Source organism: Chiloscyllium plagiosum, chromosome 15 (assembly GCF_004010195.1).
Source record: "Chiloscyllium plagiosum isolate BGI_BamShark_2017 chromosome 15, ASM401019v2, whole genome shotgun sequence".
Classification (NCBI taxonomy): domain Eukaryota; kingdom Metazoa; phylum Chordata; class Chondrichthyes; order Orectolobiformes; family Hemiscylliidae; genus Chiloscyllium; species Chiloscyllium plagiosum.
Window position 1 is genome coordinate 54,456,285 of NC_057724.1, and position 18,160 is coordinate 54,474,444.

General features: G+C 39.3%; 1 protein-coding gene across 3 annotated transcripts in view; it reads left to right on the top strand.

The window, feature by feature from the left end:
* The window catches only part of LOC122557325 (ubiquitin carboxyl-terminal hydrolase 12-B), a 66,540-nt gene that overhangs the window by 33,131 nt on the left and 15,249 nt on the right, over positions 1–18,160 (top strand). For 2 of the 3 annotated variants that reach the window (XM_043704909.1, XM_043704907.1), the window contains exon 6: positions 8,559–8,639. The exons of the other annotated variant lie outside the window; for it this stretch is intronic. In XM_043704909.1, coding sequence (XP_043560844.1) covers positions 8,559–8,639 — 81 coding nt within the window. The remainder of the gene's footprint in view (positions 1–8,558; positions 8,640–18,160) is intronic. 3 annotated transcript variants of the gene reach the window in all.

Genomic DNA, 18,160 nt, shown 5'->3' on the forward strand with positions numbered 1-18,160 from the left:
ATTGGTTAGGCCACTGTTGGAATATTGCGTGCAATTCTGGTCTCCTTCCTATCGGAAAGATGTTGTGAAACGTGAAAGAGTTCAGAAAAGATTTACAAGGATGTTGCCAGGGTTGGAGGATTTGAGCTACATGGAGAGGCTGAACAGGCTGGGGCTCTTTTCCCTGGAGCGTCAGAGGCTGAGGGGTGACCTTGTAGAGGTTTACAAAATTTTGAGGGACATAGATAGGATAAATAGACAAAGTCTTTTCCCTGGGGCCGGGGAGTCCAGAACTTGACGGCATAGGTTTAGGGTGAGAGGGGAAAGATATAAAAGAGACCTAAGGGGCAACTGTTTCACGCAGAGGGTGGTACGTGTATGGAATGAGCTGCCAGAGGATGTGGTGGAGGCTGGTACAATTGCAACATTTAAGACGCATTTGGGTGGGTATATGAACAGGAAGGGTTTGGAGGGATATGGGCTGGGTGCTGGCAGGTGGGACTAGATTGGGTTGGGATATCTGGTCGGCATGGGCAGGTTGGGCCAAAGGGGCTGTACATCTCCATGACTCTATTTGCTCAATGCAGCTAATCCAAGGGGGTGGCATGGTGGCACAGTGGTTAGCACTGCTGCATCACAGCACCAGAGACCCGGGTTCAGTTCCCGCCTCAGGCGACTGACTGTGTGGAGTTTGCACATTCTCCCCGTGTCTGCGTGGGTTTCCTCTGGGTGCTCCGGTTTCCTCCCACAGTCCAAAGATGTGCACGTCAGGTGAATTGGCCATGCTAAATTGCCCATAGTGTTAGGTGTAGGGGTATGGGTGGGTTGCGCTTCGGCGGGTCGGTGTGGACTTGTTGGGCCGAAGGGCCTGTTTCCACACTATAGGTAATCTCATCTAATCTAATGTAGGTAATCTAATAATGACCAAACAAAATAGAATTTCCCCATCTACTGCTTAAGCAATAGCAGTGACAGCTTACATCAAAATTTTAACTTTAATCCTGCCTTAAAAGATAACAAATGCAAGGAACGAAAGGGAGAAGCTTTTAAAAACAAAAACCCATTGGGTAGCTATTACTACTCACTGGGATAGTGTGCTCGAACTCGAACCCTGTTATTCCTTGAATCATTCCAAAAGTTAAAGACTTCTTAAAAAAAAATGCGAAGTTTCCCAACTTACCTAACGTTGAGGCCCAGCTTGACAGAAAGTACAGACCATATTTCTGTACTGACCAATAATTACTATTTATTACAACTGATCAGATTCTAGCCCTCTTATAAACTTCCCCTTACACACTGACAAATGGACAAACAAACCGGGTAGAAAATAGATTTTGGCAAAGGGGAAAAAAATTGGACAGACCATTGTTCCAGGTAGTGTTAATGAAATGATCATTATGACTCTTCTGCTAGCCAGCTCTTTGTTTCAGACATCTTTCTTTAGTTACATTCATCGACTGCAAAGGAGCAGAAGTTGGCTGGTTCCCTGATAAAAAGTGTCCAACTTATCAGTTAAAATCACACTTTACAACAACTGTTGCAGAATAGATAAATTAGTTTTTTTCAGATTTACAGTGCGTTCTGGCTGCAGCGAACGGAGACTGCTCCTGAGCTGGGGGGCTGATTGCTTCCCCCTCTGTAATGTGTTCCCAGATCTAATCCTTTCAGTTCTCTAAGAACCAATCTCTCGGTTGTCGGCTGACATAATGTTTCTATCATTGAAAATTAGTCAGTAGTCCATAGATCAGTCAACTTTTTGTTTCCAAAAAAGGCTTAACCTATACATTCACTATGCTCTAAATCCTCTGTGTTTCAAACTTCAATTGCTGCTTCAGCAATTGAAACAACTTCAAACAGTTGTTTACACAATGCCTCGTATGAAGCCTGGTTACTTGCTTTAAAAACTGCAGCCACCCTTTCAAACACTGGATCTTAAAACACTTTTTTATTTCAGTCCCAGTTTTTCAAAACAGTTAGCGAAAAGGCGCAGTCATTACAGTCACAAACTTCAAATTTTGAAATCAAACTTTAAAAGAGCATAAGAAATAATTGTATTTTACGAACATATAAGTTACAGAAGAAAAATTAAAATAGGAATACAGCCTGTAAAGAAAGAACAAGTTAATCTCAAAGGTAATGTGGAAAAATGGCAGATGAACCAATAACTACTGTGCCTGAGACTTTGATAAAGAAAATAATGAATTAGACGCTACCAGAAGATGTGCCGAAAACCGAAAGAGTTGTGACATGCAATATTGAATAAATCACAAAATTTAAGAGGTTAAAACATCAAGTCTGGATATGGAATCACACATAGTCAGGAGAAAATAGAGATGGAGAGAATGGCACGGACTGGTTTGCTGTACAGTGAGGCAGCATTAACTTGATGGGCTGAATGCCTTCCTTCTTTGCCATAAAAGTCCAATTCGATCAAAACCTGGAAATTATAGGACAAGCAGTTAGTGTCTGTGATGTTAAAGATATTGAAAGCATGCTAAAAGAATTGATAAAATATCGAGTGAGAAAAACCATTTCAAAGAAAATAGTGACCAGTCATGACAAAATATTTAATTTTCCTGAATTCGTTTGAAAGATGAAAGAGTGGAAAGAGTAGACATGGGTAACGTTATGTATGTGATATACATGGATTTTCAAAAGACATTTGATATGGTTACCTCATGATAAAAGTCTGAAAGTTTTGCAGTCAGGAAGCTGAATACATTGCAGGTTGAGTTTAAAAAAAACACAAAGAATAGGGTAAAGGGTGTATATTCAGAGGAAGGCTAAATAGTTGTTCCATATGGATCAGTTTTGGTGCCATTGAGATTCATAATTTAGATTAATGATTTGACTGAGGAATGAACAACAGTATCAACATTTAAAGATAATAGCTGAAAATGTTTTGCTGGAAAAGCGCAGCAGGTCAGGCAGCATCCAGGGAACAGGAGAATCGACGTTTCGGGCATAAGCCCTTCTTCCTGAAGAAGGGCTTATGCCCGAAACGTCGATTCTCCTGTTCCCTGGATGCTGCCTGACCTGCTGCGCTTTTCCAGCAACACATTTTCAGCTCTGATCTCCAGCATCTGCAGACCTCACTTTCTCCATTTAAAGATAATACCAAACTGACAGATATAGCTAACACTGAGGAAGAATGCAACAAGAGTACATGTAAACATTGGCCAAACTAGGCAATTATGTGATACGTTAACTATAGATAATAGGTAAATTGATACTTTGGTCAGAAACACAATCATTACCTATACCTTAGAGAATATTTTGGTTTTAAATTGAATGGGTTAGAAGAGTAAAGGGAATTTGAAATGCTGGAGAACAAACCATGAAAAACAGCCTCTGAAGGAGGAAAGAAATGCTCAGAAAGCACTGGGATTTATTTGTAAGGTTATCAAATTCACAAGTAATGATGTTATGTTAACTTCGTGTTGGACTTTAATCAGGCTGCACTTCTGGTTTCCATATTATAAAATTGTCATCAAACACTGGAGAAAGTACAATGACTTACAAGGATGGTACCATATCTGAGAGATTTCCATTGCTAGGAAAGTTTGGGGTTAAGAAAAAGACTTCAGGGTATCCTCAGAAAGGAATTAAAATTTAGTGGGTTGGACAAGTTTAATATGTACTTCTGGAATAATCAAAAACTGGAGCCATAGCTACAAGATGGTTAGTAAATTAGTAGAGAAATTAGTATACTCTTCTTGCAGAAAAATTAGAATCATGAATCACTACACTGGAAATAGGCAAGTAAATAATTTGGCTGATATATGAAGAAAACTGATGAAGAGAGAAAAACAAATTTATAAATATGCAGAAGGAAAATGAAATGAGAGTGTTTTAAGCAGAGTATAAACACGAGCACAGGTACATTGGATCAAATAGCTGCTGTATATTTTGTGAAAATGAGCAGATGAACACATCATTTTACTTCTGCAATTGTTGTTTGTTGAGACATTCCAGTATTGAGATGAGTGTGATTGCTTTTCACCTGCATTAATCCAAATCTGGGCAACAAAAATAGTAAAAGCAACAAAGAATATTTATTAAAAAAAGTATAAAAAAGACTATGTGTGTCAGGTGATGGCTCAGACATGCCTCTTGTTGAGGTATGGAGATCATGGGATGCATTATTGCGGGTGCTGGAGGAAATGGATAGTGTGTGGAGAGGTGGGAGTGAGGGATCCAGTTTTTTTTTTGGGGGAAGTGGATGGTTGGTGGGGTCAGATTCAGCATGGGTGTCTCCGTGTGTTGTATGGCCGGGTGGCTGGTTTTTGGCTCTCTGTATTCTACTTGCCAGCTGTCAAGATCCTGCGTCATGTATTGTCTGGTTGATTTCTAGTTAGCCGTCTCTAATTTTTTTGGAGAAAGCAGTGGAGCCTAGAGAATGCAGAGAAATATACTTTGATGTTTTAAAAACAGTTCACATTACAAAAGAGCAAGTTTGGGAGGTCTTAGCGAATATAAAAGTGATAAATCAGAGACGACTTCTACAATATCCCAGAATATTGTGGGAAGCAAGGGAGGAAAATGCTAAATCCATTGCAGAAATATTTGCATCATCTATAACTACGGGTGAGGTGTCTGATGACTGGAGTTTGGCTAATATTGTACCTTTGTTTAAGAAAGGCTATAAGGAGAAACCGGGGAACTGTAAACCCGTGAGTCTGACTTCGGTTGTGGGTAACTTGTTGGAGGTGATTATGAAAGATAGGATTTATGAACCTTTAGAGATACACAAATTGATGAGGTTTTGTGCATGGTTGGTTTTGTGGTTTTAAAAATGTGTCCCCGAGTCTTGAAATCCCCTATCCTAGGGAAAAGACAACTGCCATTGACATTATCTATACCTTTCATTATTTTACAACCACATGCATGGTTTTATGCGAGGAAAATTTTGTCTCACAAATTTGATTGAGTTTTTTAAGGAAGTTACCGAAAAGGTTGACAATGGCAGATGTTGTTTATTTCGATTTTCGTAAAGCCTTTGACAAGGTTCTGCGTTGCAGACTGATTAGTAAAACTAGGTTACATGGGATTCAGAGTGAGCTTGCCGATTGGACACACCGTTGGCTTAACAGCAGGAGCCAGAGAGTGATAGTGGAGGGATGCTTTTCAGACTGGAGGCCTTTGACCAGCGGTGTTTCAGAGGGATCCGATCTGGGTCCTCTTTAGTTTTTCATCTATGTTCTCATCCAAATCATTTATGTGGGCGGCACCAAAATTGGTGACAAATTTTTTCTAAGATTACAAAGGGATTTTGATCAAGTAAGTCAATGGGCTAAAAAAATGGGAGATGGAGTTCAATATGGATAACTGCGAGGTATTGCATTTTGGGACAACAAACAGGGGTAGGTCTTCTACAATTAATGATATGGCCTTGGGTAGTGTTGTGGAATAGAGGGACCGATGGGTGTAGGTACATAATTATTTGAAGTTTGCATCATATATAAACAGGGTAGTTAAAGAGGCTTAGGCATTTGAGTTGGGAAGTCAGGTTGAGGTTGTACAGGACATTGGTGAGACCTGTTCTGGAATAATGTGACCAGTTCTGGTCATCCAGTTATAGGAAGGATAGAATCAAGCTGAACAGAGTTGCCAGGTATGGAAGGCTTGAGTGATAAAGAATGGCTGGATAGGCTGAGAATTTTTTCACTGGAGCATAGGAAATTGAGAGGCGACCTGATAGACGTTTGTAAAGTAATGAGAGGTATAGATAATGTTAATAGTAGTTGTCTTTTCCTTCAGGTGGGGGATTTCAAGACTAGGAGACATATTTTTAAAGTGAAAGGAAAAAGATTCAAAAATGACATGAGGGGCAACTTTTGTACACACAGGGTGGTTTGCATGTGGAATGAACTTCCTGAGGAAATGGTGATGCGGGTGCAATTCCAATATTTAGAAGACATTTGGATAGGTACATAAATAGGAAAGGTTTAGAGGGATATGGGCAGGGTACAGACAGGTGGGACTAGACTAGAGTGGGATTATGTTCTACATGGACTGAAAGATCTGTTTCTATGACTCTATGACAATTCAGCCTATCAAACTTGGACATGCAAACTGCACTTTCCTCCTACCATGTGTTTCCTTCCTTCCCCTCACTTAAGGAATACTCAGTTGATTTCAATATGTCATTTGTAAAAAGGATGTAGATTTGCTCACTGAGCAGGAAGGTTCATTTCCAGATGTTTCATTACTCTGCTAGGTAACATCTTCAGTGGGCCTCCGGCGAAGCAATGCTAAAAATTCCTGCTTTCTATTTATATGTTTGGGTTTCTTTGGGTTTGTGATGTCATTTCCTGTGGTCCTGTGTAAAAAGTCATAGTCATAGACATGTTTAGCATGGAAACAGACCCTTCTCCATGCCGACCAGATATCCCAACCTAATCTAGTCCCATTTGCCAGCACTTGGTCCATATCCCTCCAAACCCTTCCTGTTCATATACCGATCCAGATGGCTTTTAAATGCTGTAATTGTACCAACCTCCACCACTTCCTCTGGCAGCTTGTTCCATACACGCACCACTCTCTGCGTGAAAAAGTTGCCACTGAGGTCTCTTTTATATTTTTCCCCTCTCACCCTAAACCTATGCCCTCTAGTTCTGGACTCCCACACCCCAGGGAAAAGATTTTGTCTATTTATCCTATCCATGCCCCTCGTGATTTTATAAACCTTGATAAGTTCACCCCTCAGCCTCTGACGCTCCAGGCAAAACAGCCCCAGATTGTTTAGCCTCTCCCCATCGCTCAAATCCTCCAACACTGGCAACATCCTTGTAAATCTTTTCTGAACCCTTTCAAGTTTCACAACATCCTTCCAATAGGAAGGAGACCAGAATTGCACACAGTATTCCAAAAGTGGCCTAACCAATACATGTAGCAGAACAGCAATTATTCTAGTCTAATTCCCTCATTCAGCATAAACTATCATCAAGTTCTTGCTACGTTGAGATGTTTATCCACAAGGCAAAAAATGCAACACAATGCAGGACAAAAAGACAAAACTCTTAGTAGTGCTTCACTTCATTCCCTAGTGGAAGCAGCTATTAATATTTGCCATTGTTGAGTTTGCTCTGCCCTGTAAAATGAGTTTCAACAAAAGGTGGTTTCAGTCACTCCAATACTAACTGTGGCAGATTTCCCCAGGTCACTTAAAATCCACTCATGAGAACTAACACAGTGGAAATCAGCCCACCATGTTCACAATGTGACTAAGGCACAGCACCAAAAAAAATGCTCCCCATATACCAGAAACCACTTGGTTATAGACACTGAAGCACATTCCAGCGACTATAGCTGAAGTGAAAGAGCATCTTTGACCATTTCAGCTCACATCTGTAATCCATTCTTAAGTGTAAAGGAGAGACTCAAATTGGGGGCAATTTTAACCTTATTTGCTCATTAGGAATGTGATGGGAACAGATGTCATCCTGATTTACACCCATCCAGTATCACTGTCCATAATGGATGGGATCAGAAACTACATCCCATGTGATCCCAAAGATTTCCTGCTTCCCAAGCTAGATTAAAATTGCTCCGTGTGAACTAATGCACAATGTGACAAAGCAGCAATCTTCTCAAATAGTTTAAGCATACTTGTAGACAGATAGCAAAGTATAGAATCAATATTGAATAGTACTATTTATTTTCCCATAACCCTCAAATCCTGTAAACATACGTTCATCCAACTCTTTATTTTTGCAAAATAACTGTATACTGACACAAATGGTTACATTTTCTGGGAGTCCACATATTCAGCATGCCATTTAAGGGTAGAAATTCCTCAAGCTTAAGCAGGGATGGAAGTTGTGAATTTTAGATGGATATACATCCATTACAAAATTAAATTTGTGATTGCCATTTCTTACTACTTAGTCATGCCATAAAAGATGATAGACACCTGGATATTTGAAACAGGATCAAAATGTCTATTTCTGATTTTGATCAGATTTAAAGATTACCCACTTACTTTTAGATATCTCCTGCACAGAATATTTGGATAGGAGCCTCCTGTTAGAAACCTGCCCAGGAATTCTCAAATTTAACAGTGAAGATCTTTGTGTTACCACTATTGGGGATGCCCTCATTTGACTGGGTTATTAAAGTCAGGCCCCAAAATCCACCAGAAGAGCACAGAAGATACTATGCCATTTTTTTGAAAGAAGAATTATGTTTTCCAGTATCCTGGTCAATATGTGTTCCTTAACTAAGATAAATGAAACAAATTATCTTGTGGTAGTAATTTCTCTCATTTGTGGAATCTTTGTTATGCCAAAATTGATAGCAATATTTGCATACATTATAATCGTGACTCATTATCAAAAGTGCTCAATTGGCTGAGAAGTACTTTGGAATGTATCATGGTGGTGAAAAGTTCTACATAAATACAAGTTTTTATAGTTTGTCTCATTCGTTTGAATTTTATGTTGGTACTCACTTCCTCTGCTTCCGTTGGCATCTGATCAATACATTCACCACCATGTGAATATAATGGCTCACTTTTATGCTTTAAAGATGACATGGGCTCCAATTGAAACTAAATTTAATCTGATTTGTGTTACTAGATCTATTTTATTTTGTTTTAAACAAGAAAAGCCCTGTGTAGCAGGCATTGAGGTTATGCATCGCAGAAGTGATTTCATTAGGTAACTATTCTTAGTGAAAATTGGATATCTTGGGATCTTTGCTTTGATGATTTTGCTGATTTTTATCCAAAAGAATTGAATTATATGTTAAGGATAATTGTCCTGTTAATGAACAGAATAATTTCCATTTAATGTAAAGGTGTAAATAAAAAGTGGAGAATCTTTCTTGCCTAATGAATACCTAATAAAACTGAGAACAATTCAGAAGTTAAGCATGAGGTTATATGTCATTTATATATTATAGTTCTTCTAGGTGGTTACAATAACTGGGAGTACACTGATGTATGTATCTTTCATTGACTGGTTGGATTGAAGCTCAAGTCTCTGAATTTCTCTTAGTCTTGCAATGCTTGCTTACTTCTTTTATAAATTTGTTATACTCCGTTTGAACCACATAGTTTTGGGGTCACTGCTTCTAAATTGTGAAGTTGCACAATCCCATGATACAAACGTATAGACAACTTTACATTGGGTATTCTTCTGTTGAGGAGAAAGTGAGGTCTGCAGGTGCTGGAGATCAAAGTTGAAACTTTATTGCTGGAACAGCACAGCAGGTCAGGCAGCATCCAGGGAACAGGAGATTCGACGTTTCGGGCACAGGCCCTTCTTCAGGAATCCTGAAGAAGGGCCTGTGCCCGAAACGTCGAATCTCCTGTTCCCTGGATGCTGCCTGACCTGCTGTGCTGTTCCAGCAATAAAGTTTCAACTATTCTTCTGTTGAACAAATTTTTTCCCATCTAGTTCCTGCCCCCTTTTCTTCCCATCACCCCCCCCCCCCCCACTTACTTCCTCCCCATTCGACTTCCTCACCCCATCCAAACCATCCTTGATTTCAGTCCCTTCATTCAGAATGGAGTTTTCTTCCAAAACTGATTTGAGTTGGAAACAACAATCTGTCACCCCTCCTATTACTCCCCCATCCTTACTACACTTTCCACTTTCCTTTCTTGCCTCTCCTATAATCTCCCACAAACATAGAAGACACGCTGTTTCTCCCATGCAGTGTGCCAAATTGCTTAAATAGCAAGATGTATCTTACTGCCTGCAACAATCCCAGTGGGGTCCCAATGTACTTGAGTCCTATACGTAATAACTATTCAGTGAAATTCATCTTTTTAATCAATTTGTTTGCCAGTTCCCACCAGCAGACTTTTGCTGCCAGGTCCTGAGATTTTCAGCCTTCAAATAGAAACTTTTACATGAGGATAGTGATCTAACAGTTTTATTAAAAGTGCATTTGCTAGGTTTTATTATTTGTAAAGTGCAAATAATAAAGTTTGTGCATGACATCTAAACAGTTATTTTAATGAACAGATTTTCTGAAATCGTGCATCAGTCTAATGTATTTAGGAAGATTTTCAGCATCATATATAGACCATAAGCCAACTGATCACCTCTTTAGTGAGTTTAGTTATCATTTAAGTGGTTCAACATTATAGAAGTCAGAGGATTTTGCAAAAGGTCAGTGTTGATTAAGCTGAAATGTGGTTGGGGCTGCTACAGTTGGTTTTATAGGTTCATCTCAGATGAAAGATAAAATATAGCAACCATTCTCAATTGATATCCAGTGATCAATATTTATACATGTTAACATCTGAAAAAGAAGCTAGGACTCAGCTTAGCTTTGCTGTCCAAACTTAAGGTGACGGATGGCTGCTTGGCTGATGAATAAGTGCCAATACCATTGCACAATACCAATTATACTTGGTGTAATATATACTGTTTGATTTGTTGGGTTTTAATTTTTGTGTGTCAATATAATGAACAGATTACTTGATTTGACTGGTATGAAATGCGGCCACAATGAGCAAAGAACTTCAAAATTCAAAAAATATATGTAGTTTGAAAACGTAAAAACCGGTGGGATGCACAATCGAAGATGTGCTGTTCAATTTGGCTGTTTATCTGCATTGTGAACGCTGTGTGACAGTTTATGGAATTGAATGTAAAGAAACACAGGACCTGAAGCAAATTACTTTGCAAATGTTAATTAGGGCTTAGTCTGTGAGAAGATTTGTAGCTCGGGTGCTCGTTGTTGTGGTTCTGTTCGCCGAGCTGGGAATTTATGTTGCAGATGTTTCGTCCCCTGTCTAGGTGACATCCTCAGTGCTTCGGAGCCTCCTGTGAAGTGCTTCTGTGATCTTTCCTCCGCATCAAGAGCATTTCCGAACTGACAGCCAGACTACTGCAACCACTAGGACTCATAACAGCACACAAACCAACAGCCACTCTCAGACAACAACTCACCAGAACGAAGGACCCAATACCCAGCATGAGCAAAACCAATGTAGTGTACAAAATCCCATGCAAGGACTGCACAAAACACTACATAGGACAAACAGGAAGACAGCGAACGATCCGCATCCATGAACACCACTAGCCACGAAACGACACGACCAGCTATCCTTAGTAGCCACACCCACAGATGACAAGCAACATGATTTCGACTGGGACAACACTACTATTATAGTACAAGCCAAACAGAGAACAGCCAGGGAATTCCTAGAGGCATGGCACTCATCCATAGATTCAATCAATAAGCACATCGACCTGGACCCAATATACCGACCACTACAGCAGACAGCTGGAACTGACAACCGGAAACCAGATTCAAACCACTACAAATGGCGGAGGAAAGATCACAGAAGCGCTTCACAGGAGGCTCCCAAGCACTGAGGATGTCACCTAGACAGGGAACTAGGGCTTAGTGTTAAGTACAAAGTTTAATTTTATTCTTTGTGAATACATTTAATGCTACTTATATTTTAGAAAGGTGTTTTTTAACTCATGAGTTTGCAGGGTACAAGATATTTAGCTGGTTCTAAACAAACATGTTTTGGGCAAGGGAAGATAATTTAAATTTTTCATTTTCAAAGCTCCTTTGAGGAATGGCTAAACATTTCAGAAAATATCGTTAAGTAACCTGTTAGATGAGTACTCTAAATATAAAATTTTAAAGTACACATTTATTAGGCACTGGAAAGTGAACATGAAAGTATTGAAGGAGAGTGATCTTGTGGTCCACCCACGTCTTCCACAGAGTGTACAATTGACCCTATCTCTCTAACTTGCGCAATGTGTGCTAACCTTTACTGAGCCTATGGGAAAGTCTCAGCTAAAACTGAAACATTGCCATGATTGTCATGGGAAGCTTACCTATGAAGGCATTTATGGTATGTGCTCATCTGTGGAAAAATAAACCCTACTGAAGATGTGGTCATAATATTTCACCTTTGTTTCTTTGTAAGGAAAGGTAATTGTGTCAAAAGTATTTCCAGAGTTTTAATTTTTCAAAGTAAATGCTACTTTATCTAATTTTACTTTAGGGAACAGGACATTTTCAGTGTTTTTCCACTGCTGGGTGCATACCTGTGATAGCAACATCAGGTAAGCTTTTTCTTACTGAGGTGATGGCAATTCAGTTTCAATTAAACTGAAGTTCCCTAGTGCCTTTCCATCCCTTCAGTAATCTTTGTGTGATTCATCGAAATTCTAAACTGCCTAAAAATATTTGTTACCTGTTGTAAATCAGTTTGCCCTCAAAATTATTTCTATATTTTCATTCTTTGCCATTCCTGTTGCCTGCAGAAAACTGGGAATGAAAATTGCAGAAGTTTTTGGGGGGCAGGGAGTAGCAGACTTGAACTTTGTATTTGAGGTGAGCACTGTCACTGCTCGGTAATGAATTGCTTTACCACTTATTGCATTCACTGTCTGTGTCACACGCATCTGATTCAGGTGTTGCACTTAAGGGTGGAGTAAAGTTTGCATCTTTCTTTTGAATCATAATTCTTGTACCAGTGTTATAAAGCCCGCAGTTAGGTTTTTCCTACGTTGCAGGAACAGTCAGAAGTGTTATTGTTCTTCCATCATACCATCTCCACCTATTGTCCCATTCTATGAATCGTTTTTACTAATGACTTCACAACAGGTCTCGGATTGTACATACCTATTATTCTTTTTGCTGTTCAGTTGTAAAATTCTCCATGCCCTTTTGAAGGGGCATTGAAAATACTGCTTTATTCAACCCTTTTGAGACTATATGTATCGTACAGTTGCAATTAGCAACTTACAAGATAGGTTTGGCTGAAAACAGTCCTTAACTCGATTAGTCTCATCCTTCCTGAATGCTGAACTGTTGCAGTATCTCTCTTCCTTAAATTAGTTCAGTTCAAGGTCACAGTATAACTTAAGATCACTGTTTTGGGCTCTACCCCATATTCTTCTTTTGTTCACTCTGGATTTGCCAAACTTTCATTTTAAATTTTTATACGAGATCTTCCTTTTTTCTTCAAGACCCCAATTCTCTGGAGAGAACAGGTCTGTCCAAGATTTGAAATGCTGTTGCAATATTTAGGAAGGCTCTTTAGGCATTTCCTGTGAATTCAAACAGGCAGTTTTTCTCACTTCAAGAACTCTTGCTGTTTTAGCTTTTTATGTACATGGTCATTGTTATGACACGGCAGTGAACCCCTCTTTTAATTAAACCAAACACCCAGAGAAGCTCACCTCACTTCATAATCTGTTAAAATGTGAGTAACAGAACTCCTAAATTCCACTATTTAAGGAAAATAACATCAGTTTATATTTTTTAACTCTAAAGATGAACATTAAACAACAACTATTCACAACTCTAAGCCCCTCTTTCTCTTAGCTGCTTATTACTTGCCTCCAACTCTATAACAATATGCTGTTCCAATAAGACACTTATTAAAATTACATCAACTTAATTTCAAAACCACATAGCCACTGTCATCTTCTATGATTTCACTCTTCGGGCTGCTGAGTTCTCTGGGTCACCTTCTTTCTTTTAACTCTGAGTATGTTTCATGTGAAAAGGTTCTTTCTAATAGCGAGTGTTTCCTAATTTCTTGAATCTGTCCTGATGGCAGTTACCCTCTCTCCAGTTTTCAAAATGCCCGCATTTTTATACACTCAACATGGGATCGTCTCATTGGTTGGATGTTGGCAAAACAATAAATCCAATCTCGGTTGGGTTTTAATATCCTGGGGCATAATTTAAATTGGTTAAATTCAAATTGTCAAAACAGCAACCAACTCTGGTATCCATTTCATATCCAAATGTTACATATTTTCAATTTTCACTACACACTGGGTCTGCCATCTCGTCATATACACAGGTGCTTGTAAGCTCTCAGTTCAGAACAGCATTCACTGTCTCTCGAAGGTACAGTACACACCTTCAACTTCATAACACCTCCCCCCCTTAAGAAAAAAATAATCCATCATAATGGAGAGATGGCTTTTTTTTCCAATTATTAATCCCTTTATAATGAAAAAACAGAGGTCATTAATCTAAGTTATACTTTTCATATTAGTTTCTACGCATGTATATATAATTTTAGAAGCTGTCTTAATCTTATCTACACCTTCTTTAAATCTGCAATAATGCACTTGCTATCAGATTGTTATGACCCACAACATGTACAATTTGTAAATTACAAGTCTGTAACATGAGGTTCCAACAAAATAGTCTCATATTTTTGTCTTTAAATCTTTCCAAGAATGTAAGAGGATTGTGGTCCGTGTACACAACTGTCTTCGACACATTGTTCGTCACATAAACATTAAACTGTTGTCAGGCAGTATCAAACTCAATAATTCTTTTTCGATGGTAGAGTATTTTCTCTGTTGTGGGTTGTTGAGTTCCTTTGCAAAATAGCCAAATGGCCATTCAATTCCATCATGAGCTTCCTGTAGCAGTACAGCTCCAGCCTATATCGCTAGCATTGATTGCATCTTTGAAGGATTTCAAAACATTTGATCTAGCTAAAACTGGTGCACTGGTTAATATTGCTTTTAAATTCTTGGATGCCTCTTGTTCTGTCCACTGAAATTTTGTGTTCTTCTTTAGTAAATCTATTAGTGGTGCCACCATGCTTCTGAAGTTTGGAATCAACTTCTGGTAGAATCCACTTAGTGCCAAAAATCGAAGCACCTCTTTCTTTGAGGATGGTGGTGGAAATGTCTCTTATGACCTTCGTCTTCATGTTCCTTGGTGTCAACTTTCCATGATCGATGTTATGTCCCAAGAACGTTACCTCTGCCTTCGCGAATTCTGTTTTGTTTAAGCTTATCAGTTTTGCTTCTTTTAATCGTTCAAAGATCTCTACCAACTATACCATGTGATCTTTCCATGACTTGCAAAAGATCACTACATTATCTAGATAAACCGCACAATTTGTTAATCTGGCCACAACTCCTTTCTTGAGTCTTTGGAATGTGACTTGTGCATTCTTCATTCCAAAGGGCATCAACTTGAATTGATATAGCCCATTTGGGGTTACAAATGCAGAAATGTCTTTTGCTTTCTCTGATAAAGGTACCTGCCAATAACCAACTTTGTGATGTAAGTGGCTTGACCTACTTTCTCTGTATAGTCCTCCAATCTTGGTATTGGAAAAGAGTCCAATTTTGTTATGGCATTATCCTTCCAATAGTGCACTCAAAATCATTGAGTTCTGTCAAATTTGGGAACCAACATCATGGATGAACTCCACTCAACTCTGACTCCGTATCTTCACTGAGCATCATAACCACTTCCTTCTTTAGGTTTTTAGAGAGGCCTGTAGGGGTGTTGTTTTATCAGAACAGCTTTCCCTACTTCTACCTCATGCAAAATAGCATTAGTCCTCCCCATCTTATTTCTATATATGTCCTCATATTGCTGCAACAAACCTTTCAACTGGGTCCTTTGCTTCTGAGACAGTGTTCATTAACTTATCCCACTCCTCAAGGATTTCCTCATTACTTAATGCATTTTGAGGCAGATCAAACTCCATGACATCTGGATTGGATTCCTCAATCTGCGGGGCAGTAAGTAACACCTGTTTCTCCAGATCCCTGCCTCTATTATGGGTAAGGTTTCAATATATTCACATGATATACCCGATAAAGCTTTTTTCCATTTGGCATTCTTTTACCAGATAGTTTACCTGACTTAACTTTTTCTCAATATGATAGGGACCATTAAACCTGGCTTTAAAGGGATCTCCTACTACTGTTAACAATGCTAATACATCATCCTCACGGGAAGACGTCCAAATTTTAGAGTTTTTATCTGCCACCTGCTTCATTCTTGGCTGTGTCCTCTTCAGGTGCTATTTAGCTAATTGACCTACCTGATTTAATCTGTCCCTCACTTTAGATACATCATCCATGTGTGAGATCTCCGACTTCGGTCCTATCAGTTGCCCTTTAATTAATTTCAAAGGGCTTCTCACTTCATGTCCGAATGTTAACTCAACCTTACTCGATTCGTTTGGGATATCCCTAATGGCAAACAAAATGAATGGGATACCTTCATCCCAATCATTTGGGTAATCCTAACAAATACACTCTTAACATGGTCTCCAGGTCTGATGCTATCTTTCCAAAGCTCCCTGGGATCGAGGATAGTATGCACTTGATTTAAAGTACAGTATGCCCAAAGCTATCCATGACTTCCTTAAATAGCCTAGCAGTAGAATTAGATCCTTGGTCTGATTGAAACTCTCTGGATACCCCTTACCGAGTAAAGAAAGCTACTGACTACTCCTCTACCCTTTTTACCTTAATACTCCATAATGGAATTGCCTCTGGAAATCTGGTAGATGCATCCATTATGGTTAGCAAGTATTGGTTCCCACTTTCAGTTTTAGGGAGGGGACATATGCAATAAATCATAACATGCATGAAAGTCTTTGAGGTGGAGGAGTCCAGAACTAGAGGGCATAAGTTTAGGGTGAGAGGGGAAAGGTATAAAAGATACCTAAGGAGCAACATTTTCATGCGGAGGGTGGTGCGTGTATGGAGTAAGCTGCCAGAGGAAGTAGTGGTACAATTGCAGTATTTAAAAAGCACCTGGATGGGTATGTGAGTAGGAAGGGTTTAAGAGGGAATATGGGCCAAGTGCTGGCAATCGGGACTAGTTTAGGCTAGGATATTTGTTCGACATGGACAAGTTGGACCAAAGGGTCTGTTTCTGTGCTGTACATCTCTGACTAAACACTTCTGCCTGACCTTCTACCTTTTGAGGTTTTTCCTGCAGCATTACATCAAACGGGGTGTCACCTAACTGAACCTCACATCCTTCATCTATCTCTTTAGTTTTTGCTTCTTGCTGTGACTTATGATAGTGGGATCTTGTTACTATACAGTCTGGAAAAAATTCAGAATATTTTTCTTTTATTTCCTCAGTTCCCTGGTCCTTTGGCTTCTCCACAATAGGGGGTGTCATTCCCACCTTCAATCCTGCTAAATTGTTCCCAGGAACAAAGTGCATTCCTGGAACTGATACTCTGTCAATCACTCCCACTGTTATTTCCTCAGTCTTCATTTGGCTATCCAACCTGACCTTACACAGGGGAATGTTAAATTTCTGTTCATCTATTCCACAAATAACCACTCTCTCGGGTAACATGTAAGAAAGAGTGCAAACACATTCATCTCTTACTATTAGAGACTGATTAGCTCCCGTATCTCTCAAAATTGTAACTTCTTTCCCTTTCCCCCTATACTTCAGAGGTGAAGTCTTTATAGAGATCAGGCACTAACTCAATATCCAACCTCTGCCTAGGCTGTGCACTGTCCTGCAGTTCCTCGAGTTTTCTTGGAGTTTCCTTTACTGCTTTCATTAATCCCACTGGCTTAGCCTCTTCACCACATCTTTTCCCACAGTACCTTTCTTCAATGACCAGCGCTGAGATCTTGCATGTTCCACCTTATGGCAGTGAAAACATATTTTCCCAGTGCCCTCCTTAAACCACCGGCACTGTAATTCTATGTGTCCCACTCTATTACGGTGAAAACACCTGAGGCCTTTCACCTTTCCAACCTCTTCAGTTTCCTTTTTCACATGTGGGGAAACCATTACCAGTGTACTCTACTCTTTGTTGTGAAGAATCTCCCCTTCTCTCAATTTCTATTCCTCACAGGATGAAATTCCAGTCAGAAGCTAAATTTCACCTTGTACAATAACGCACATTCATCTGTCATCTCTGCCAGTCTTCTCATTTCATGAACTTTCTGTTCATCCACAGGTATTCTTATCATCTCTGGAAGTGAGTTTTTAAACTCCAGCAGAATAATCTGTCTTAGAGCCTCATAGCTCTTATCTATTTTTCAGGCCTGCATCCAACTATCAAAATTGCAATGTTTAATTCTTTTGCACTCTACATAAATTTGATCTGGTTCCTCCTTTGTTTCTGAACCGCTGTCTATGCACTTAATGCATAAGCATGTCAAAGTAGTTTGACATTTGCATAATCTCTTGACCCCTCATCTAACAGTGCTGCAAGTACCTCACTAGCTCTGCCCACCAGCTTAGTCTGAACTAGCATTACCCACAAGTTCTCTGGCCACTGCATCTGCTTAGCCAATTTTTCAAATGAAATAAAGCTTTGACATCTTTCTCATCAAAATGTGGCAACGTTTTAATATATTTATATATATCATTATCTTCTCGCTTCATCTCCATCCTGTTAACTTGACTTTCCTGACAAATTTCCAACTTCTGAGGT